This window comes from Engystomops pustulosus, chromosome 6 (genome assembly GCF_040894005.1).
Source record: "Engystomops pustulosus chromosome 6, aEngPut4.maternal, whole genome shotgun sequence".
Taxonomy (NCBI): Eukaryota; Metazoa; Chordata; class Amphibia; order Anura; family Leptodactylidae; genus Engystomops; species Engystomops pustulosus.
In genome coordinates this window covers 36943292-36969154 of record NC_092416.1, presented here as the reverse complement: position 1 = coordinate 36969154, position 25863 = coordinate 36943292, and the positions used below count along the sequence as shown (strand labels likewise).

At 44.2% G+C, this 25863-nt stretch overlaps 1 protein-coding gene across 2 annotated transcripts in view; it reads right to left on the bottom strand.

The window, feature by feature from the left end:
• DIXDC1 (DIX domain containing 1) overlaps nt 1-12344 on the bottom strand; it is a 49013-nt gene extending 36669 nt beyond the window's left edge. Inside the window, exons 1-2 of one of the 2 annotated variants that reach the window (XM_072155754.1) lie at nt 12139-12344; nt 6409-6486 (exon numbers count right to left, since the gene is read on the bottom strand). In XM_072155754.1, the coding sequence (XP_072011855.1) occupies nt 6409-6447 (39 nt within the window). In that variant the 5' untranslated portion in view covers nt 6448-6486; nt 12139-12344. Of the gene's footprint in view, nt 1-2569; nt 2779-6408; nt 6487-12138 lie in introns of those variants that run through there. The other variant, XM_072155753.1, reaches the window with a different exon arrangement.
• Between the last annotated feature and the right edge of the window lie 13519 nt (nt 12345-25863).

The window sequence follows — 25863 nt, the reverse complement described above, 5'->3', positions numbered from 1 at the left end:
TCTCTTTCAAACCACATCAGACTGATGGATCTGTGAGCTACAGACTTTGACATACAGGCAGTTAAAAAAAAAGAACTGGACTGAAATTCCGAACTATGAATTTACCTGCCCAAATCTGTACTTTTTAGAACTACAAATAGCATGTGGTTTGAAAGAGAAAATATAATTCCTTAATATGATAGCAGAACCATTGATGTAGTTGCTATAGAAGCAAAGATATATTAAGTGATGCTCCCCCTGCAAACTCTTCTATGGCAAAACATGACTCATTTTCCCATGACTTTTGAGGGGACTTTGTGTATAGGTAAAGCTTAAAAATTCAACATAGAAGAGAAAATTCTAGAAAGAACATGTCATACCCTACCTGATAGGGCTGCTAGATTAGTGGGGTCAAAGCAGGTGACAGGTTGCCTTTAAGAACTATCTTTTTGGCAGCAGTTTGCCCAAATTTGATTCAGACCCTCACAATAGAAATCATCCAAAAAGGTTCAAGCCTTATGTATCCATATATAACATATTATTACTGGGACCTCCTACAGTTAAAGGAAATCTACTACCAGGATGAAGGATTATAAACCAAGTTAACTGACACACTCGTGTCACCTCTGACAGGATTAACTCTCTTTAGAAAAAAAAAGGATTATGCAAATGAGCCTGATGGGCTCCATAGTTTTTAATTGAGCCCAGAGCCCCTCAGGTCCATTAGCATATTTTAAATACTTTTTTTTTTTTAAAACAAGGGCATAAAAAGTTAAAAGAAGAGCAGATCCTGCCAGAGGGGGCACACATCAGTATGTCAGTGTGCTTGGTGTACAATCCTTCATACTAGTGGTAGATGTCCTTTAAGTTTTTAGTCTCCTTTTAAGATTTATTTCTACTCTGATGCTTGTACGTGTCACTTATGTTTTGGGTGTTGCTTAGCACCAAGAAATAAATGTACATAGGAGACGACACTGGATCTGATGAGGTCACTCGTGTTGAATGGATGTTATGACCTACACTTCTGCATCACACGGCCGCTCACGGTAAGATGTGGATACAACCATCCCACATAGTAAGGTTACATGCACATGGTGCAGATTACGTGTGGATTTTCGGGTGGATCTACACGCAGACAATATACAGGGTGCAGATACAGTCACAATTTTTTTTTAACTGCTGAATTTCATTTTTTTTTTTCAAATTATTAGCAATAATCCATTGCCAAATCTGGCTCCAAATTCAAGTATAGAACATATGGATTCACCAAACATTTTGATGGCGATTTTGTTCCGCACTAGGGGCGTGTAACCAAAAGCCACAGGGTAAAATTACATGTACTTTACTCGACAGTGTTTCTGCAGATTTTACAGCGGAAGCAAATTTATTTAACTTTGCTCAGGCTGCGTTCACACGTGGCGTTTACAATGCGTTTTGAGTAGAGGAGATTCGCACATGTGCGGTACCGTACCACTCCCGTACAGCGCCGTGTGCGTCCACTGCTGTCTATGGTTCGTGTGAATGTAGCCTTACACCGCATCCTCGGTCTATGGGCGTGCATGGCTTTGTCAGTACCTAGTGCATAGTGCACTTTCATTTGAATATATATATAAGTTGTTGTTCACATTTGGGTTGTACATCTCCATGTTCTGCTCCTTTATTGGATCAAAACAGATGGCAAACACCAAAAGAACAAATAGGTTTCCACTATAATTATAGAATCTCCAATGGACTTTCATATACAATGTCCCTTGTAACAGTCCCGTACACATGCATCCTCAGCTCGGATGAGCAGTGCATGTTCCCAAAATGGAGGTGTGGGAGAAATCCATGTCTGTCAGCGCATTATAATAATAATACCTTTATTAATATAGCGCACACAGATTACGCAGCGATGCACAGAACTTGCTAGATCAGTCCCTGTCCCCAATAGGGCTCACAATCTAATCGACCTACCAGTATGTTTTGGAGTGTGGGAGGAAACCGGAGGACCCGGAGGAAACCCACACAAACATGGAGAGAACATACAAACTCTTTGCAGATTTTGACCCTGGGACTTGAACCCAGGTCCCCAGCACTGCAAGGCAGTAATGCTAACCACTGAGCCACCGTGCTGGGATTATCTTACTTTGCCAAAAGAAAAATGTTTGTGAAAGTCAAATTAAACTTCTGCCCCCCGAATGTGTCTGTGCCTGTAATGCAGATGTGAACATAGCCTAAGCTGTAATAACACACATTACACACACACTGCTTCCCGTACATCATACACTCATCCATAATTCACGTCCAGACACAATGTATAAACGGACGGCCTCGACCACTGTATTTGTCATCAACTTTTCAAGGTTGCTGCATCTCTAGCTGTAACATAATGCGGTAGAGTCACTGGCGGACAAACCATATGACAAACTCAGCTCTGCTCCGTCAGAGCAAATATTGTCACAACTTGACTTTTTCCTCCCTATCCTGGCACATGCTAATGATAGAAATGACATTGAGCGGACGCACCCACCCAAACTTCAGCCCAAGTCCCAAAGTCTCCGCCGCAGCACATCAATGTCAAACAATATACATCAGAGCATGCAAATACCTCCGGGAAGCCTTCATTTAGGATATCCTGCAGATTGCCCCGGGCCAGGTAGGCGATCATCGTGGACTGACTCTTTCACTTAAACCCGAAGGAGTTTGGAGCGTCGTGTCCAGGCTATTTCCATGCACAAAGAATTAGTAGCCATCCGGGGATAACGCTGGTCCTCTCTCAGCCTGTGAGACTAGAAGCAAAGCAGCAGGGAGGGAGGGGGGTGCGCCGCGCACTGAGCATGCCCGTAATGGGATCTCCTACCAGCGTGTGCGCTGTCAGCCCTTACATCACTTTATAGGATGGAGACACAGGAAGAAGTAACAGAAAACAGATGCAAATCTCTGTAGAAAGCAGCTGCTGCTCCCTCTAGGACCCAGAAGAGCAACTTCAAAGCGGCTCCAGCCCACGCAGGATATGCCCCAGATCCTACCCCATGGCCATACACATCCCATATACAGACAGTCCCCGGGTTACATGCAAGATAGGTCCCATAGGTTTGTTCTTAAGTTGAATTTGTATGTAAGTCGGAACTGTATATTTTATAATTGTAGGTCCAGACACATTTTTTTTTTGCCCCAGTGACAATTGGATTTTCCAAAATTTTTTGCCATAATGGGAACAAGGATTATCAAAAAAGCTTCATTACAGACACCTTACAGCTGATCATTGCAGTCTGGGACTATAGTAAAACATTCAGAGACTTCACCAGAGGTCACAGGGGGCAGAGGGGTCCGTCTTTAACTAGGGGTCATCTGTAAGTCGGTGTCCTTAAGTAGGGGACTGCCTGTACTTGCACCGCTAAACTTCACCGCAACAAAATGATAAGGCGGATTAACCGAGACTATGTGCATTTTATATGATTGATAAACTATGCAGTATTTCCTCCTGGAAATTGTTGAATTTGTTGACAATTCAATTCACATACATCAAAAGAGTTGTGTCAGCACAGATTGGACGCTGAGTATTCACAGACCCCCCCTCAATAATTATTGTTTATATAGCGCCATCATATTCCGTAGCGCTTCATATATCCAAATTATAAACTTCTCAGAGGAATAACAGAGGAACAGGCTAATGCGGAGCTCAAGAATTATTATTCCATGAAGAATACTAAAAGTTATATTAAAGAATAACTGTCCCCAGATTTTGCCCGCATTAAACTAGCAGCCCCCTCTGGTAGGGTATGACATGTCCTGTCTAGAATACTCTACTTTAAGTGAAATTTCACTAATTTACCCATAAAAATCTTCTCCAAAGACATGTCATATTTTGACAGAGTCATGTTTTGCCTCAGATGAGTCATTTCAGATATCCTCATCTTCTGTTCTGCTAGTTAAAATATTAAAGATAAGAATCTCATCTTTAAGATCGCATCAGGCTTGTGGTTCTTTAATCTAACGAACCAGAGATACATGTGAGCTCCAGATAATGATCCAGTTCCTGCCTATTTCTTTAACTGCCTGTGTTTCCGGTTCTGTAGCTCCTAGAACCACAAGTCTGATGTGATCTGAAAGATGAGACTCTTATCTCTGATATGACACCAGCATTTTTCTAGGTTAAATATAGAACAAAGATAAGGGTGTCTGAAGTGACATTCCCCCTGCAGCTTCTAAACTTGACTCGTCTCAGGCAAAATATGTTTTTTCCATATGACTTTGGAGGTGATCTGAGATTTCACATAGAAGAGAAAATTCTAGAAAGGACATTTCATACCCTACATGCCCACTATTATGCTATTACTATGGTGATGTAAGTCTGATAAAACCAAAACGATTTCCTCAGCCAGAAGCAGCTGATAACTGAGAGCAATAGAGAGAATACGGTGGAATATTTGCCCTCATCATATGAGTTCTATGTAAGGAGGGAGATCACGTCTGGGCACCTTATCCAGGATGTTCAACCCATTTACCCCACATGGAAACTTGAGACATGGGTGACCTCTATGTGTACACAGGCGGGAGGAGGAATGCACAAGACATTTGTCTCCGTCCTGATCCTGTGGAACTTTCCTGTAGTTGGTAAACAGGTATTTGTAGCGCTTGGAGATGGCCGCCTGATGTATTCTGACAGGCATTATCTCCCCTCTAGGGTTGTCACCCAGCTTCCTAAATTACTGAAATTAAATTCTGTTAGGGTGATGGCACACGTGGCGTTTTGAACCCGTTTTTGAGCAGGCGTTCAAAACGCAACGTGCTACAATACCCTTAGGCTGCTATCACACGGCCGTTGTGGGGACGTATATTCATCCGCAGACGTCCCCATAGACAGCTATGGCACCTGGGCGCAGCATACACGCATGCGGTTTTTAACGGACTGAACCCAAAAACGGGTTCAATACGCCACGGGTGTCGCCGGCCTTAATATCACTCCCAAAGATTTCAAAAAGAAAAAAAGACGACGTGATTGATTTACAGTACTGAAAAAAGTAGCTTATGCAAAATATCTCATCATGTATCCTGTACCTTCAGTGGAGCCTGTACAGCAATTATGAAATGTAAAGCAATTATTTAGGGGTTTGCTGAATTTTACTTAAATCCCTTAATCTGCACGTGTCCGCTCGGTCTGCATCATTATTATGTACGTCATTAGAAACAGGACAAACTCTACAAGAAGCAGATAAACACTTAGATTTCTGCTCTGAAGTCTACATAATTGTTAATTCAGCAGGACACAAGACAAGCAATAGTCAACTATATAAAACATGAGGATATATTTTTTTTACTGGACGTATATGCAGTGTGATACAAATTAATGGAAACAACTTTCATGTACAAGTAGAAGTAGCATGAAACCAGCCCCATGGCGGTAATACTGCAGCGTTGTACAAGACGCACTTCGCACCAGGCATAACTCCATGAAAGATCAAAGGGATCAGAGGAAACGCATCCACTTAGTAGAAGCCTGGATCCTGTAATCACGTTGTGCTGCCTTCTGCTCATTACCGTCTATTATCATCCGCTCATTACACATCCAGCACACGGCTCCATAGAAATTCATGGAAACACAATGTCAGTACCCGTATGAATAAACCTGTGTCATTACCTAGATCATGGCAATGTCAGCCACCTTTACATATTACATCTATAGGCTGCTGAGGCCAGTCAGTCACGTGCAGATCACCACTGAGGCCAGTGAAAAGCTACAGGAGTCACATGACCACAAAGAAACGTAACCACTACTGGACTGCGCTGGCCGGGGGCGGTTAGGGTGCGTTCACATGTACAGTTTTTCAGATAAAGTTTTTGATGTCCAAACCAGAAGTGTAGTAAAATAAAGAGACGGAGCAGTATTTTTTATGTTATCACATAAAAAACTGAATGTGTGAATGGGTCCTTATGGATACAGGCAACCCCAGAGTTACATACAAGTTAGGGTGGTGATACACATGGCGTTTTTAGGCCGTTTTTGGTCTGTTTTTAAGCAGTACGTCAATAGACGCATCCGTTTTTAACCAGTTTTAATTAAGATAATTGGATATTTTCAGATGCAGTTTTTGATGCAGGAGTGGAGTGAAAAAAGCAGAGACACATCTTCTATAATGCTATGTTCTCACCCATTATGATCCACGCCTGTTTTTGGCTACAAAACTGGCAGATGAAAAACTGAATGTATGAACGCACCCTAAAGTAAAGCATCCAGAGAACTTCACCGGAGATCACAGACATCTGTTTGTAACTAGGGGTCGTCTGTAAGTTGGGAACTGCCTATAGTGGGCCACTAAATTTACAAAACTGGAGCAGATTATAGCAGAAATCTACATCAGCTCAGGACTGTCATAGATTTCAGCTACTAAGAGGTCGGAACCACAAAGCTCATCAGCCCAATAGAGGGTCAGGTTGGGTACTTACAAATGTTGTAGGCGCAATGTTCGGAGTCGGAGTTCCCATAATTGTATAAGTGGTGCAAATACTTCAACTTCACAAGTTCTGGAACATAAACAATGAGAAACGCTATGAGTTACACATAGGACACAGATCCATCAGCTACACCCTGGGATTGTTATTGTGGGTGGGAACTGATAATAAACCTCTGGATGTAAACTACACTGGAGTCTGAATGTTTACAGGAACAATTATAGTAGTAAAATGTCACTGACTGTCTAACAATACACAATAAACACACAGAACTTCCTATAGAATCCTCTGGGATCCGGCTCATGCACACGGATTACTGGGATTAGAAATACATATGCACAAAAACATGGAAACCTGTCCTGTCTGCATGCGGCTCCCGATCAGAATATGGCCAGAGATAGAGGCATGTGACTAGACACGTCCATCAGCACCCTACACACTATACATAGGATATCCCCCACCCGCACTTCCTGGCACCGACCACTAGTGTGTGTTGTCAGATCCAGAAGGACCAAAGAATGTAAAAAAAAGTTACATTAAAAACATCAATCAAAAAAACTATATTTAAAAGGTTTTTCAAGCTTAGAGATAGTAATGACATATCTATAGCTCATCAATATCAGATCCAGGTCCTCCGGTTTCCTCCTACACTCCAAAACATACTGGTAGGTTGTTTAGATTGTGAGCCCTATTGGGTACTGGGAATGATTTGGCAAGATCTGTACAGCGCTGCGTAATATGTGTGCGCTATATAGAATTATAATTATTATCATGGGGTCTGACATCCAGCACCCTCCGGCACAATAATAAGAAAAATACATACTGTAGATATAGGAATAGCTCGGTTGTCTGTGCACTGGCTGAGCTGTAATACTGCAGTCTGCACCCATTGAGAGATAGAACTGCAGTTACATGGTTTGGCCACTATTTAAAGAATGGAGATGTACCTAGTGTGCAAGGGCAGGGCAGAAACGGGCCTACTAGAGCGCTGGCTGTGCCCCCTTCATGCCCAGTGGGTGTGGAGATGGCATGCTGGGGGAAATAATCTTAATGCCTGGTGGTTGTGATTATGTCAGGGCTCGTACACCAGAAAACTGCCTGATAAATGTCCCTCATTGACTTCTATGAAAGTCCATGGTCTGCAGGCAAGAAAAAAAGTGAAAGGCCGACATGTGAATATTCACATAGAAAGCAATGGGACAGTATGCTATAGGCAAAAATTCCAAATAGTATATGGATGTGAGAACACTAGTCTGAACAAGCGCTTAGGTCCCTTGCCCACAAATGATTTAACCGTACGAGTCCACACTGGACGGCAGCAAAGGTCAGATTTTTTAATGTTCGACTCATTAATGCAATGGAAAAAACTTTGGGGTACAGCTAGAAAATTGGCAGTCAGATCACAGCCCTCATAGCTGTCTATGGCACCCGATCCTTGGTGCAGTGAGCACTCTGGGGCAGATTTACTTACCTGGTCCTGACGCGATCCTGCGGTGCGTTGTCCGACGAGGATTCAGGTCTGCCGCAATTCACTAAGATCGTGCACCCATGGTTTCTGCGCCGAGGTCCGCCGGAGTTCACCTGCTTCTTCTCGGTGCTCGTAAGTGCGCGTCTTGCGACACAATTCGTAATATTAAATCCTGCGCGTAGTCCGAATCCGTCGGGTTGTCCGATGGCCCGCCCCCCGTTTTCTGACGTGTGCAATTCGTCACCGAAGCGTCGAAATACAATCGCGTGCGCCAAAATCCTGGGGGGAATTCTGCGCAACACGAAAATCGCCGGGAAACCTGACGAAAATGCGCTCCGTGGACCCTTAGTAAATGAGCCCCTCTGTGTCTGACAGTCCACCATGCTTTCCACGCTCACCCATCCTCTCTCCTGAAACCGTCTGCGTCCGAGCAGACATTTGTGTGCAGGATTTAGACTGACACAAATGTGGCGCAAGTGCAATAATGATCCCCCCCAAGTGGCTTGGAAAAAAAACTATGTCACTCCGATGCCATTCTGGTGGGGTCAGTTTTTAACGATGTAGCTCAGAACTGTGAAAATTGTTTGTGAAAATCTGACACAACTAAGGGTGATGCCACACATGGCGTTTTGAACCCTTTTTGGTCCGTTTTTAAGCAGTCCGTTAAAAAAACGCATCTGTTTTTGACCATTTTTAATTAAGATAATTGGTAAAACTTGTCAAAAACGCATGCATTTTTTAACGGACTGCTTAAAAATGGACCAAAAACGGGTTCAAAACGCCATGTGTGGCATCACCCTAAGAAGAAAAATGGATGGTCATACAGCACTGGGACTGAAATTGGACAATTTGATACTCAGCGCACTTTAAATTTTAATTCTATTATTACATTATGGGCAAAAGCACGGAATTTGATGAAGCTATATAAATAAAGATGAGGAGTTGAGTTGATGGGCACCATGCATCACAGCGCCTATAGATCCAAACCTGAGAAGTTACATATAGTCCATAATAAATAAGTCCTCATCTGTAGCCCAGAGGACACAGGTCCAGCCCTCCCCCACGGCTCACTAATCCTTCTACAACCTCTGAGAATAGAGGCCATGGTTCAAGCTATGGGGTCACGAGACAAAAGCAAGACGCTGGCCAGCCAAATACTGAGGGGATGTTAGCGGGGATAGATCCTGTCCCTTGACGGCTTCATAAAGGTCTCTGCCATGTTTAAGCTTCATGATCAGTCTCTTTGGAGCAGCCCAGGGCAGCAAGTTCACTGCAGACCTCAAGAGGTCAAATCCAGTCTGATAAACCTAAATAATAATAATCTTTATTCATACAGCGCCATCATATTCCGTAGCGCTTTATAGATTATGGGGGGACAAATACAAATAAAATAAGTCATTACAGAGTAAAACCATAGTCTTATGGGACAATTAGCGTGAGGGTCCTGCTCTCAAGAGATTACAGTCTATGAGGATGAGGGGGTGACACAAGAGCTTACAGTCTATGAGGATGAGGGGGTGACACAAGAGCTTACAGTCTATGAGGATGAGGGGGTGACACAAGAGCTTACAGTCTATGAGGATGAGGGGTGACACAAGAGCTTACAGTCTATGAGGATGAGGGGGTGACACAAGAGCTTACAGTCTATGAGGATAAGGGAGTGACATAGGAGCTTACAGTCTATGAGGATGAGGGGGTGACACAAGAGCTTACAGTCTATGAGGATGAGGGGGTGACACAAGAGCTTACAGTCTATGAGGATGATGGTGACACAAGAGCTTACAGTCTATGAGGATGAGGGGGTGACACAAGAGCTTACAGTCTATGAGGATGAGGGGGTGACACAAGAGCTTACAGTCTATGAGGATGAGGGGTGACACAAGAGCTTACAGTCTATGAGGATGAGGGGGTGACACAAGAGCTTAGTCTATGAGGATAAGGGAGTGACATAGGAGCTTACAGTCTATGAGGATGAGGGGGTGACACAAGAGCTTACAGTCTATGAGGATGAGGGGGTGACACAAGAGCTTACAGTCTATGAGGATGATGGTGACACAAGAGCTTACAGTCTATGAGGATGATGGTGACACAAGAGCTTACAGTCTATGAGGATGAGGTGGTGACACAAGAGCTTACAGTCTATGAGGATGAGGGGGTGACACAAGAGCTTACAGTCTATGAGGATGAGGGGGTGACACAAGAGCTTACAGTCTATGAGGATGAGGGGGTGACACAGGAGCTTACAGTCTATGAGGATGAGGGGTGACACAAGAGCTTACAGTCTATGAGGATGAGGGGGTGACACAAGAGCTTACAGTCAATGAGGATGAGGGGGTGACACAAGAGCCTACAGTCTATGAGGATGAGGGGGTGACACAAGAGCTTACAGTCTATGAGGATGAGGGGGTGACACAAGAGCTTACAGTCTATAAGGATGAGGGGTTGACACAAGAGCTTACAGTCTATGAGGATGAGGGGGTGACACAAGAGCTTACAGTCTATGAGGATGAAGGGGGTGACACAAGAGCTTACAGTCTATGAGGATGAGGGAGGTGACACGAGAGCTTACAGTCTATGAGGATGAGGGGGTGACACAAGAGCTTACAGTCTATAAGGATGAGGGGTTGACACAAGAGCTTACAGTCTATGAGGATGAGGTGGACACAAGAGCTTACAGTCTATGAGGATGAGGGGGTGACACAAGAGCTTACAGTCTATGAGGATGATGGTGACACAAGAGCTTACAGTCTATGAGGATGAGGGGGTGACACAAGAGCTTACAGTCTATGAGGATGAGGGGATGACACAAGAGCTTACAGTCTATGAGGATGAGGGGATGACACAAGAGCTTACAGTCTATGAGGATGAGGGGGTGACACAAGAGCTTACAGTCTATGAGGATAAGGGAGTGACATAGGAGCTTACAGTCTATGAGGATGAGGGGGTGACACAAGAGCTTACAGTCTATGAGGATGAGGGGGTGACACAAGAGCTTACAGTCTATGAGGATGATGGTGACACAAGAGCTTACAGTCTATGAGGATGATGGTGACACAAGAGCTTACAGTCTATGAGGATGAGGTGGTGACACAAGAGCTTACAGTCTATGAGGATGAGGGGGTGACACAAGAGCTTACAGTCTATGAGGATGAGGGGGTGACACAAGAGCTTACAGTCTATGAGGATGAGGTGGACACAAGAGCTTACAGTCTATGAGGATGAGGGGGTGACACAAGAGCTTACAGTCTATAAGGATGAGTGGGTAACACAAGAGCTTACAGTCTATGAGGATGAGGGGGTGACACAAGAGCTTACAGTCTATGAGGATGAGGGGATGACACAAGAGCTTACAGTCTATGAGGATGAGGGGATGACACAAGAGCTTACAGTCTATGAGGATGAGGGGATGACACAAGAGCTTACAGTCTATGAGGATGAGGGGATGACACAAGAGCTTACAGTCTATGAGGATGAGGGGATGACACAAGAGCTTACAGTCTATGAGGATGAGGGGATGACACAAGAGCTTACAGTCTATGAGGATGAGGGAGTGACACAAGATCACGCAGAAATCTGTAGATGATGTATAGACTTTTTGTTTTTTTGGACTTGGAAGTATTACAGGGTGATTTAGGACAAAAACAGGACCTATGTTCGGTTAAGTGTCCAAAATCACCCTGACACATTAGTGCCCAAAGACACAAGTTCGGGGACAGCATTGTGTAGTGCACTGTAGGGAGGTCCGAATGCTCACCATCAATCAGTATTGCTATTTTCTCAGTGAAGGACCTTCCAGCCGGACATTGGGTATGACGCTGCATGACGCTGAGCTGTACCCCACTGCATGGGCACCGGGAAGACCAACATTTAGTCTGTTTTTGTATTTGTGACCAGATATTTGGGAACCCAGACGTGTGAGAAATTTAGTGTCTCCTTTTCCCCAGTCAGATTCCGTTTTGAAAATTCCATAAACCCCCTTCCTGCCAGTCAGGAGAACATCTTCCTCCATCAGGGAGAGCCCTATGTTTACATGGAGGATGAGATTATACACAGACTGAGGGCAGTGCTTGTACATTGCCCCTGTATATGTTACCGCTATATAAACATAGGATATAATATCACTGTATGGCGCTGTTCACACATAGATGCATTATATATACTGTAGGTCACTATTATATATATATTATATGCATATCAGTGCACACACACTATACACCTCTAACCCTCTACATAACAGCATGCAGGTACATACTCACCCTATTGAGACGCATCACCTCATCCTGTGCCTAGAGGCTGATAACTTAGGAAAACCGCAGCCAGAACCGCATCCTCCTTGCCCCCCGGCCGCAGCGTGCTGCAATTACCATAGCAACCGATACACTGGACGGGGAAGAGGTGTGGCGGCACCCCTGCGCCGGGCCTATGGGATACCTCTCCGAATATCACTGTCTGAATGGTGAGTGAATAGCGGGGCGGGACCGGAGGTCGTGGTGTGATTGGCGGGCAGCATCCCTAGGAGAGATGATTGACGGCGACTTGTGTATTTGTGTCATTGACGGTGCTCACACAAACCGCAACGGACTGTTCTGTTGCGTCAACCTTGTAATTAAAGAATTTATCTTCTTTCTGTATTTCCGTCTGTGTTCTGGTGGTTGCTGTGTCAGTGGGCCATCCCGGTTCTGGTACCAGATATATCCCTAGAACGGGCTCTACATACATACTTTTTGGATTTGTAGGTTGCCCTTGGCACTCGTTTTTTTAGTTTCCGTTCCTTGGTTCTCCACCTTCAAAAATCCATGCATTTTTTTTTATTTTTCCCTGTACAGAGCTGTGTGTGGGGTTGTTTTTTGCATAACATTCATGCAGTGTACTTGGAAGTGGGGGAAAAATGACAAATGTGGTGAAATTGGTGAAAATACACATTTGTCCCACTTTCTTGTAGACTCTGTAGCTACGCCTTTCACTTTTCGTTCCAAAAGACACCTTCCTTTTAATCCTTGGTACGATTTTGGGGATATAAAGTTTATATGTTTTAGTAGATTTTAAAAAATGAAAACCTTTTGTATGAATTTTTTTTTTTTAATTTGCCATCTTCTAACGCTAATAACTTTTATATTACAGCGTAGTGTATAGTCTCGTTTTCTGCAGGACATCATGACGTTTCATTGCTAACATTTTGCCCACCCAAACCAACCTCCAAATGTTATACTGAGAAGGGTCTTTACCCATGAAATCCTCATACACCTGTTCCTGCTCTCAATACATGTGTACAGAAGAGCCATTTAACCCCTTAAGGACGGAGGGTTTTTCGGCTAATTTCTCGCTCTCCAACTTCAAAAATCCATAACTTTTTAATTTTTCCGTGTACAGACCTGTGTGAGGGCTTATTTTGTGCGTAACAAATTTTACTTTCCCGTAATGTTATTTATTTTAACATGGCGTGTACTGCGAAGCTGAAAAAAAATTCCAAATGTGGAAAAATTGAAAAAAAACCGCACGTCACGTTCTTGTGGGCTCAGTTTTTACGACTTTCACTCTTCGCTCCAAATAACACGCCTACTTTATTCTTTGGTTCGGTGCGATCGCAGTGATACCAAATTTATATATTGTGTTTTAATACATTTTCAAAAATTAAACGAATGTGTACAAAAAAGAAAAAAAAATTTTTGCCATCTTCTGACGCTAATAACTTTTTCATACTTTGGCGCACGGAGATGTGTGAGGGGTCATTTTTTGCGAAATGAGGCGACGTTTTCATTGCTACCATTTTGAGGTCTGTGCGACATTTTGATCATTTTTTATTTCATTTTTTATGTTATGTAAAAAGGTGTAAAAGTCGCATTTCGGACATTTGGGCGCCATTTCCCGCCTCGGAGGTCACCGCCGGCCGTAACCGTTTTTATATTTTGATAGATCGGGCATTTTGGGACGCGGCGATACCTAATATGTCTGTGATTTTTACTTTTTTTTATGTTTTATATCCGTTCTAGGGAAAGGGGGGTGATTTGAACTTTTAATATTTTATTAATTTTTTTTATTTTTTAAACTTTTTTTTTTCTTTTTTTTTTCACTATTTTTTAGACCATCTAGGGTACAATAACCCTAGATGATCAGATCGCTCCTACCATATACTGCAATACTACAGTATTGCAATATATGGCGTTTTTGCAGGTCTTACATTACAATGAGCCACTGGCTCATTGTAACGAACCTGCATAAACCATGTAGCCTCGTGTCAAAAGAAGACCCGAGGCTACCATGGTATGCCGGCGGCGTTTAGAGGGTTAATAGCCGCGATCGGTGCAAGCACTGACCGCGGTTATTAGCGGTGGGGTTTTGTGCAAAATGCAAAAACCCCCACCTTTGTATGAAGAGGACTCAGCCCGTGAGCCCTCTTCATACATCCCTTATACCTCTGCGCCGTAGAGCTACGGCGCAGAGCGTTAAGGGGTTAAGGACCTTTCAACTTCCTCCAAAGGTCCTGAAACTGCAGATTGAAAGCAGGCAGAAGGGACACATCCTTCAGTTGCCAACATTCTAGTACCATATGTAGGAAGTGATTCCAGACTTGTAGGGGCTCTAATGTTCACACTGGCCATGGCTCATGGCAGCCTTAATCTGTCCCTGCATGAGTTTTAGGGCTCAATCTTGCAGAACATTTTCAAGTATGTGGATTTCTTCAGTCCTGCTTAGAAAATTGAGTTTTTTGAGTCTTAGGGAGGTCTTCCCACATGAGCCATAGCGGGTCCAGGACATTCCTATGGACACCCTCCTCATGGCAGGAAACTGACCCTCGGGTCAGGATGTAAGGTGCTAATCCCAGCACGCCCAAAGGTTTCTGCTGGTGCGCCTTTGAATTGCACTGTTCTGTCATAACCGTAAGCTCAGTGGCGTAACAAGAAGCTGATGGGCCCCAGTGCGAAGACTGTGCCAGGCCCCCGACTATAATGTATGGTTTATAGTAATAGCCTTGTCATATGGGAAAGTGACACCATAAGGGCCCCCTAAACCTCTTGGGCCCAGGTGCGACCACAACCTCCGCACCCCTTCAAGTTACGCCCCTGCGTAAGCTCACCCACACCGTCCATGTGGAAACTGCAGATGAATCAGGTTCTTTCATGTAGGATTGCGGCCTAATCCCAGGACATGGAAAAGCTACTTTCGGGCCACAACCGCTCCCTAGTCCCTTGCACCAGACCTCTCCCCTGTTGTGGTCATGGGTGGCTCCAAAGATGTCATCATATCAAGCCTGCTGGCTTCAGAGTCATGGCAGAGAAGAGTATTGGTCTGGGGAAACGGGAGGAAGGCAAGTATCAGATTTTCTTTTTCCCACAGAAAAAATGGGCGTTTAGTAGGTGGAGTAACAGAAAAGGGGTATTATACGAATGCAGCTAGATAAAAGAGGGGGTAAACAAAAAGGGTGTCCCAGGAAGGGGGCATAATACAAGAGAGTGGGGGTTACATAGCAATGTAAGGGCGGAGCTTATGATTTGGAAATTTTTTAAACTGTCCCCGTTTCAGGTTGCCTGGTTTTAGGCCAGCATGAACCTGCTGCTAAAACAGGGCATATTTAACATAGTAAAATAATTGGCTATTGACAAGACAATTTAGGAAAGAAATATTTAATGAACATCACATATAAAAAATATACATACTCCTACTCCCTTTTTGATAAGTGCTAAAGACCATGGGTATTTATCTGTACCTTGTAAGTTAGTTATAGCGAATATTCCATACATATTATATATATTTTTATTACACACACACACTAACTTCTAAAATTTGATGCTGGGGTGGGGGCTCCCCCGATCTAATGTATATCCTTGAGATTAATGTATAAGGAGGCCACTGCTCTTACATAATAGAGATTAAGAGTTGAGGAAAAAACATTTTTCGAAAATTAAAAGGATCACAAAAAATGATTAAAGCCCTGTGTTAAAAAAAAAAAAAATACAAAAGTAAACTAAAAAAGTAAGCCACAGCAATTCTTAGAGTGTCTCAGTACCTAGAGATATGACAGATCTGAGCCAAAATGGAGAAGGTTCGGTCAAATTTGACATTGGAATGTCTTGACTTGTTCTTTTGATGTCGGACTTGATTTTGTTCTTTTTATGTCTGTTGGCATTTCAATAGGTCACTGACCAACTACGGTCACAACCTACTTGCCAACTCCTTCTAGTGATCAGGCGCTAATAACATTTCCAAACCATTTTGTTCTCAAAAGATGTGACATCAAAGGCGTATGGAAGCAAAGAGCTCCCCACTATGCTTCGAAAGCTCAGCCAACTGAATGTGCATATTTACATCCTTATGCCGTCTCTGCTATTAAAATTAGAGGTCATCTCTCCTCTACACATACTTACCCCGCTTTGGCTGCCGATTTTTGTGTTATTCCGATTCTCAGGTTCGTCCTAAAGTAATGGGACTCGCTTCATCTAATAAGTGGCCTCCTCTGACAAGTGTTTTTACTTCCTTCTACCAGGTTACTTCACTTCCTGCGCTATCCACTGTTTAGAAGAGATCAATCATTGGATGAAGTGGGGCCCATGGAATTTCCAGTTGGTCCATCGGAAAGTACGGGAGATATTCAGAAACCCAAAGATTTAGCAGGCTGTTTTTTCGTTATTTTCTCCTTACCCGAACCCTGTCACCCCAATTATGAAAAAACCCTTTTAACCCACATATAAATTTCAGAGGGTCATATTTTCTAAATGGGGGGGGGGGATTTAAATAAAACACCACATAGAGGCACATTGGCCATCACATGAGGCATGTCATTCAGCCATTCACTTGGTGGCAACCCGCAGTCCCCGGGTTACACCCAAGATAGGGTCTGTAGGTTTGTTCTTAAGTTGAATTTGTAGGTAAGTCAGAACTGTATATTTTATCATTGTAATCCCAGCCAGAACTTTTTTGGTCTCTGTGACAATTGGATTTTAAAAATGTTGGATTGTCATAAGAATCAGGATTAACACAAAAGCTTCATTACAGACACCGGTGATAACTGTTACAGCTGATCATTGTAGCCTAAGACTAAAGTACAATAAATTACCAATATACAGAGGTCCGTCTGTAACTAGGGGTTGTATGCAAGTCAAGTGTTCTTAAGTAGGGGACCGCCTGTAGTGACAAAATAGTAATAGTTATAGATAATTGTAGAGTTAGTGCTACTACAAATCTTGTTCTTCAGACTCATCTATACACATTTATGACAAAATACATTTTTTGTGTTCCCCTTTAAAAAAAACTGGCACAAAGGCCAAAATGTCCCTACTTGGCCTGACACTATATTAAAGGTAATATAAACCAGTTTTATCAATAGATGAACTACAGCAGTTTTGATATACAGCTTATGATTGGAGTATTGTACCATTTATGTCACACTAATTTCCTTTATTTTATCAATTTCTAAGTGTAAATATTTCATCCTGGCTAAAAGTTCACCATATTGTCCCGGTTACTCATGGGCAATGCCTTCGGTTGCGCAGGGTATATGGGGTTGCTGTGAAACACTGTCCGACCAAATGTTGGGGTCGAAGGTCACATCTACAATCCTTTATCCATTCCATGATCGAGACAAAAAAAACACATAAAAACAACAATAAAAAATATGAGACATAACAGACAACAATTACACCGGTAGGACCCAATTGGACACTTTGGGTTTCCATTATGGTGCCTATACTTTTTATGATTTTTGATTAAATTTGTAGTGGAAGCTCCTGGTGGATTCTTAGAGACGGATAGATAAAAGGACAACAAATATCTTGACATAATCTATAAGGGATAAAATAAAAGTATTTGTCCCACAATCGCCATCTTTGTAGCGGATAATGCCCAAGTAGGAGTTGATATTAAATCATTAAAAAGATTAAAATATGAGTCTTCCAGCTCCATGATCTGAGATTCAGTCCAGTAGACTTGGGTGGACTCTAGACCAAGGTCCCGTTGACAGAATTGTATTTTCCAGTAGATTTGCTCTGGCCTCTGCTGCGGTGGGCAGGCCTTGACTTATCGGCGGGGGAAATTTTCCTTGTATGGTTTTCTTGTGGGTTGAAATATAAGGGAGAACTATACTGATTGACGGGGGCATTTCTCCTTGTATGGTCGTTTTCTGGGTTAAAGTTTATGGTTGCGTATTCTGTTTCTGACTGCTGCGGGCCAGGGGGCTTTTTCTGGGATTTGTTCTGTGGCCGCCGCACTACCTCCACCTCCGCATACTGCACGTCGTCTTCTACACGAACATCTCTTTTACGGCTCTTGTCCACAACGGAATAAACGGGAATCTCGGCAACCGTGTCGTACATCGGGCCTACTGGAGGGGCACTCTAAGAGGCAAGAAAACGAGAGAAGGAAATTAGGACGGTGTAGCTGGAAACTTGTGGGGCATTGATATCCTGGCAAAATAATGTTATGTGCAACTCAAATTATGGATAGGGTCAGTTTTAAGGCAAAGTAACAGATCACATTACTGCTATGGGGCCCACAGAACACATAAGTATTATGATCAAAAGGATGGACCTGTAAAATGCTATAAATGTCTCCAAACTTTTGTCGGAAAGAAAGAGGGGCAAAAGATGAGGTCCCATGAACGCAACTTATGCCATGCCTTTTGCTCGGCCCCTTACTCCACCCACAGTATAATTTCCACCTTAGTTGCCACCATCTTTCCCTCACCAGCTCCTTCACATTGTAGCCCCTATGATATTGTGCCCCCAGCTTCCCATAACATTAAAACCCCTCTTATTGTGCCCCCTGCAGCTCCCCCGCTGATTGTGCCACCTTAATAAAATAATAAACACAGATACTCACCTTTCCCTTGGCAGCTTCTATCTCCTCTGCTTCTGCTGTATGTAGCAGTGAATCCGGCAGTCAGGGGATGACATCATCAGATGAGGTCATCAACTGCCAACACTGCTACATACAGTACAAGCATAGGAACAATGCAAAGAGCCAGGGGGGAGAGGGGGATTTACACACAATATAATGTTCACTGGCAAGGCAAAACACTTATAATCCTTTTTGGTACAGATTAAACTTCCACACCATGTGGAGAGTGACTGGCATGTTATGACACATAATACTGGCAGAGAATCTGTCATGCAAATTTAACCAACCAAAAAAAATGCTTCATTAAAAACTATGATTAAAAAGCATTGCCCTTATCCCCAAATCATTGGGCACTTAAAGACATGTGACCACAATGACATCATCTAAGGTCCTGTAACATCTGCAACAGAAATCACAACAACCCTCATGGAGGATGGAGAGGCTGCTGTGATTTCATGTGATGAGATATATGCATGGTGTACACTTTTCTAATGTTAGGAGGCTAAAGGACCTGTGATAATGTCACCCTGGTTACATAACATGCTGAGAAGAGGTATGGGACATCAGGAGACGTAGATAGGAGGGACCGGCCAAGAAGGACACCCCCCCACTGATGCCAGGTAATATAATATAAAGTTGATTTACGGGGATGTAAGGGAAACAATTTTTAGCTTAAAGGAGTTTACTAATAATTTAGGGCCGGGCTGGGACAAACTATTTAAAAATAATAAAGTTGCATTTACCTCCGTCTGATCCATGCCCCCGTTTGTTTACAGGGGCACAGAAGCCATGCACGGGGAGCTTCCAGCCGGCGATGTAGCCCTAAATTACTAGTAAACTCGGATAACCCCTTTAAAGAAGGGTCATTTAATACAACTCTATGAGAACCCATCACTAGATGTATATGTGAAAATGTGGCGACAGGTTCCCTTTCAGCGAAAAAAAAAAAAAAAAATAATTCAAATTTACTTACATTTACTCTTCTAGGTTTTGAATTCTTCTTCTTCTTTGAATCTACGTAAAAAAAAATTACGAATCAATATATTAATATTAATGAGTAAATGGATGAGGAGATTATGTTCATAAGTAAAATAAAAGAGTGAACTCTAGAAAGGACATTTCATAGGCTACCTGTGTATATGGACACATCAATAGAGAGGATACTTACTTTTGTTTTTGCTCTGCCTTTTAAACAGTTTTCTGTAAAGAAAACATAGAATTTAGCATTTTTAGCATAATATTGAGTCAACACCACATTACCCCGAGCCACAAATTGTTCCCGTGAAAAACAAAAGTTTAACACTGCCTTATACTGACATAGTATTATTCACAGCAAGAAGACATAAAATTGGTTTCTTGTTGGAATTTCAACATTCACAGTGAGCAGGAGGGAAGGGGGGGGGGGGGGTGAGACAGTATAACAGCCTGTGAAGCCAGATCACAGAGGGGCTGGGGGATAGCCCCTCAGGCTAATTAGCATAAATATAAAGGTTAATTTTAGAAGGACTGAGGCCATGGATAACAAATATAAGAAGATTGCCACAGTCACGGTGCCTGGGTCTATAAGTGTCCCTGGTTTATTGTGATGGATTTAGAACATACAGACTTGGGATTTTCCATTTCAATGTACAGTACTAGCAAAGAAATTAGAATTTAACAAATCCCTTCCACATCCTGCTGAAAATAATTACATTGGAGATTGACCAATGGTGCAGATATGAAATCAACGGCTTATAAATAGATGCGGGTGCACAGGGGGGATTTCCATGGTAAATGTGTAGCATAATCTGCAAAAGTATCACATCCGTTCATCCCAGGTATTTTGGAAGCTGTGATATATGATGCACCATATAAATGTATCTGCACTATGGATACTTGTTGTGGAGGTCTTTTATATATATTATTATTTATATTGACTCTTCTATGGGGCTTCTCATTTTATATGAAGGCCATACAAAAAAAAAGAATTTGCTTTGCAATTTATGTACCTGGCCTATAGCACAAACATATTAGGATAAATTGTGCTCTGGTGCCCTCTGCTGTCCACACTGGGTATTAGAAATATGTGTGTGTAGGTAGTCATCATACAATATTATTTACTTTATGGCACATTCATTTTAGATTTTCTGTAGAATTGAGATATGTTTGTTTATATAGAACCAAATTTATAAATGCATCTTAAATTTTGTCTCACACACACTAAAGAAAGTCTTGCAAGATTAGAATTTTCATTTAGAAAAATCACGGACAGCATAATAGAATGTTCCTATAATAGCTCCTCCTGCTCTATAACTATTACTGCCCACCGATAACACGCCTTGTACAATCTGCTCAGCTCCTCCTGCTCTATAACATGCTGCCTGCAGATAGAAAACTGCTCCTGCTCCTCTTGCTGGATTATATTCTGCTTGTAGTTAGACAAATCCTTAAAAGGCAACATATCACATGGAAAAGAAAGTCTATCTAAGGTGCTCTAATAACAGTGTGCAAGGTATTCGACTGGGATCCCCAGGAATTAGATGTAATATTTTACATAGAACAACCAGAGTGTGGATGAGATGCTACACAGCACCAACTGAACTCCCTAGCGAGTAATATGGACTTGCTAGGTTATCATCACTTAGAAAAGCACTCACAGCTGCATTATTATATTCAGTCACCAAAACCGTAATAACAGAGGTTTAAATTTTTCAATACATCTCTTTCATTAGACACGTGTCTGCATGTATACGTAACTATATCTTTGCCTCTTTTGGAAGCTTCAGCCTTTCCCTGTCCTCATCATGTTGCCCTCTGCTTGTAAACACCTCTCCAGGCCGTTTTAATGGTCACTAGAGATGAGCGAGCACTAAAATGCTCGGGTACTCGTTATTCGAGACGAACTTTTCAAGGGGACCAAGGCTCTGCACAGGGAAGCTTGGCCAAACACCTGGGAACCTCAGAAAAGGATGGAAACACCACGGAAATGGACAGGAAACAGCAGGGGCAGCATGCATGGATGCCTCTGAGGCCGCTTAATCGCACCATTATGCCAAAATTATGGGCAACAGCATGGCCATGACAGAGTGACCGAATGAGGCTAGATAGCATCTAAAACATCCAATAATTGACCCTGACACTATAGGGGACGGCATGCAGAGGCAGCGGCAGCAGTGGCAGGCTAGAGAGTCTCATGGCGACATACCCTAAATGGACTCAGGTTTCACCAAAGGAGGTGAAATGATTTCCTATGTGAACAAAAGGTTGACGGTATATTTAGTCGATAACACAGCATGGTGGCGACATAGTGACCAAGTTCCATAACGTATCTGGTGAAACACCCTAAAAATGAGCCTGACACAGCTCTTTTGATAAGGGGACGACATGTGGAGGCAGCCATGGAGACGACTTCCATGATTAAGAGCGACAGTATGGGGCATTCATATTGCGCTGCTATGATTGCAACTTCCGGTCTCCAGCATGGCGGCGACAGATGGGCCGAGTTCCACTATGTATCTGGTGAAACACCTGAAAATTCTGCCTGACACAGCTCGTTTGATAAGGGGATGATGTGCTGCATATCCTCTCGTGCTCCAGCGTCTGGGGTATAGAGAGTTGAAATGAGACATTGGTGGACGCTGTGGAGGATCGTGGAGGCAAAATGGACAGGAAACAGCAGGGGCAGCATGCATGGATGCCTCTGAGGCTGCCTAATCTTGGGATGGAGCTGGCGGTCCACTGCCAGGCGAGATTTCGCCTGTCCAAGCCCCTGTCTCTCGGCTCCTCCCCACCCAAAATGGGCCTGGGGGCCAGAAGCGTTTACTTTGAAAAAATTATAATTTTCAAAGCAGGCCGGGTCGTTTGAATATTTCACCTAGGAATAATGGAATAGCATAGTGGTTCTATTTTTAATTGTTTTTACGGAAATGGTTCCATGATTAAGAGCGACAGTATGGGGCATCCATATTGCGCTGCTATGATTGCAACTTCAGGTCTCCAGCATGGCGGCGACAGATGGGCCGCGTTCCACTATGTATCTGGTGAAACACCTGAAAATTCTGCCTGACACAGCTCGTTTGATAAGGGGACAATGTATGGAGGCAGTGAACTAGTAGTAGATTAAAGGTGCTGCAGTTAAAACTATGTTAGTTGGATCTTGGGATGGAGCTGGCGCTCCGCTGCCAGACGAGCTTTCGCCAATCCAAGCCCGTCTCTAGGCTACTCCCCAAACAGCACTTCTAAGAACCTTTTGTATAAGATCAAGTGTAGTAGCGTTCTTATAAGTTTGGGATATGGCGGGTGAGGGGAATGTAAACAGATGCGCAAGAAGCGCCGAAATAATATTGGTAAATGATAAAAGTTTGCCAGTATATTTTGTGGATTACACAGCAGGGTGGCGACAAAGTTAACAAGTTTGATGTGGAATCCATGAAAACAACCCAAAATTCTGCATGACACAGTTCGTTTGATAAGGGGACCATGTATGGAGGCAGCTATATGGACGACTTTTGGAGGCAGCTATGGCGATGACGTGTGGAGGTAGCAATGGAGACAACGTGTGGAGCCAGCTAAAAAGACGACATGTGGAGGCTGCTATGGAGACAATTTATTTTGGATAGTGCCTGTATGTGGCAGTCCAAAAAAGTTTTCAAACCAGAGGAGCAGGTAGGTGGTCCTCCAGAAAAATTAAATACATAGAGTACTATAGCTAGAGCCAGTTGGCCCTGGCAAAAAATAGCCAGTTTCCTATGCTATAGTGTACAAAGAGGAGGAGAAGGAGGACAATGAGGAGGAGGAGTGCATACATTATTCAGGTTGAGCTTCTTTCACCTGTTGGAGAATGAAAATCCGGAGAAATTCAGGCTTTATTCATCTTGATAAGCGTCAGCCTGTCAGTCGACAGGCGTGTACGCTTATCGGTGATGATGCCACCAGCTGCACTGAAAACCCGCTCGGACAACACGCTAGCGGCAGGGCAGGCAGGAACCTCCAAGGCGTACAGCGCCAGTTCGTGCCACATGTCCAGCTTTGAAACCCAGTAGTTGTAGGGAGCTGTGTGATCATTTAGGACGATGGTATGGTCAGCTACGTACTCCCTCACCATCTTTTTGTAAAGATCAGCCCTACTGTTCCGAGACTGGGGACAGGTGACAGTGTCTTGCTGGGGTGACATAAAGCTGGCAAAAGCCTTGTAAATCGTACCCCTGCCAGTGCTGGACAAGCTGCCTGCTCGCCTACTCTCCCTCGCTACTTGTCCCGCAGAACTACGCACTCTGCCGCTAGCGCTGTCAGAAGGGAAATACTGTTTCAGCTTGTGCACCAGGGCCTGCTGGTATTCATGCATTCTCACACTCCTTTCCTCTCCAGGGATGAGAGTGGAAAGATTTTGCTTGTACCGTGGGTCCAGGAGAGTGAATACCCAGTAATCGGTGCTGGAATAAATTCTTTGAACGCGAGGGTCACGGGATAGGCAGCCTAGCATGAAATCTGCCATATGCGCCAGAGTCCCAACGCGCAAAAATTCACTCCCCTCACTGGCCTGACTGCCCATTTCCTCCTCCTCCAACTCCTCTTCTTCTGCCCATACACGCTGAACAGTGAAGGACTGAACAATGGTCCCCTCTTCTGTCTCGCCAACATTCTCCTCCTCTTCCTCCTCATCCTCCTCCACCTCCTCCGATATGCGCTGAGAAACAGACCTAAGGGTGCTTTGGCTATCAACAAGGGAATCTTCTTCCCCCGTCTCTTGTGACGAGCACAAAGCTTCCGACTTCATGCTGACCAGAGAGTTTTTCAACAGGCCAAGCAGCGGGATGGTGAGGCTGATGATTGCGGCATCGCCACTGACCATCTGTGTTGACCCCTCAAAGTTACTCAGCACCTGACAGATATCAGACATCCACGTCCACTCCTCATTGTAGACTTGAGGAAGCTGACTGACCTGACTACCAGTTCTGGTGGAAGTTGACATCTGGCAGTCTACAATCGCTCTGCGCTGCTGGTAAACTCTGGATAACATGGTTAATGTTGAATTCCACCTCGTGGGCACGTCGCACAACAGTCGGTGAGCGGGCAGTTGGAGGCGGCGCTGCGCTGCCCTGAGAGTGGCAGCATCTGTGCTGGACTTCCTGAAATGCGCACAGATGCGGCGCACCTTTGTGAGCAAATCAGACAGATTGGGGTATGTCTTGAGGAAACGCTGAACTATGAGATTTAACACATGGGCCAGGCATGGCACATGTGTCAGTCTGCCGAGTTGCAGAGCCGCCACCAGGTTACGGCCGTTGTCACACACAACCATGCCTGGCTTCAGGTTCAGCGGTGCCAGCCACAGATCAGTCTGCGTCGTGATGCCCTGTAATAGCTCTTGGGCGGTGTGCCTTTTATCGCCTAGGCTCAGCAGTTTGAGCACCGCCTGCTGTCGCTTAGCAATGGCACTGCTGCTGTGCCTAGAGCTACCGACTGATGGCGCCATGCCCACGGATGGTAATTCGGAGGAGGAGGAGGTGTGGGAGGAGGAGGAGGCATAGTAGGCCTTTGAGACCTGGACCGAGGTAGGCCCCGCAATCCTCGGCGTTGGCAGTATATGAGCAGCCCCAGGGTCAGACTCGGTCCCAGCCTCCACCAAGTTAACCCAATGTGCCGTCAGCGATATATAGTGGCCCTGCCCGGCAGCACTCGTCCACGTGTCCGTGGTCAAGTGGACCTTGTCAGAAACGGCGTTGGTCAGGGCACGGATGATGTTCTCTGACACGTGCTTGTGCAGGGCTGGGACGGCACATCGGGAAAAGTAGTGGCGGCTGGGGACAGAATACCGAGACGCGGCCGCCGCCATGAGGTTTCGAAACGCTTCGGTCTCTACCAGCCTATAGGGCAGCATCTCCAGGCTAAGCAACTTGGAGATGTGGACGTTGAGGGCTTGGGCGTGTGGGTGGGTTGCGCTATACTTCCTTTTGCGCTCCAGCGTCTGGGGTATGGAGAGCTGAACGCTGGTGGATGCTGTGGAGGATCGTGGAGGCGAAGATGGGGTTTTCGCACGGGAGGTGTTTGGGCCGTGGTCCTGGGCAGGGGGCTGACTAGCAGATGACACAGGGGAAGGAGCAGTGGTGTGCCCGGCCGGAGGTGAACGGGCTTGGTGCCATTGAGTGGGGTGTTTGGCATTCATATGCCTG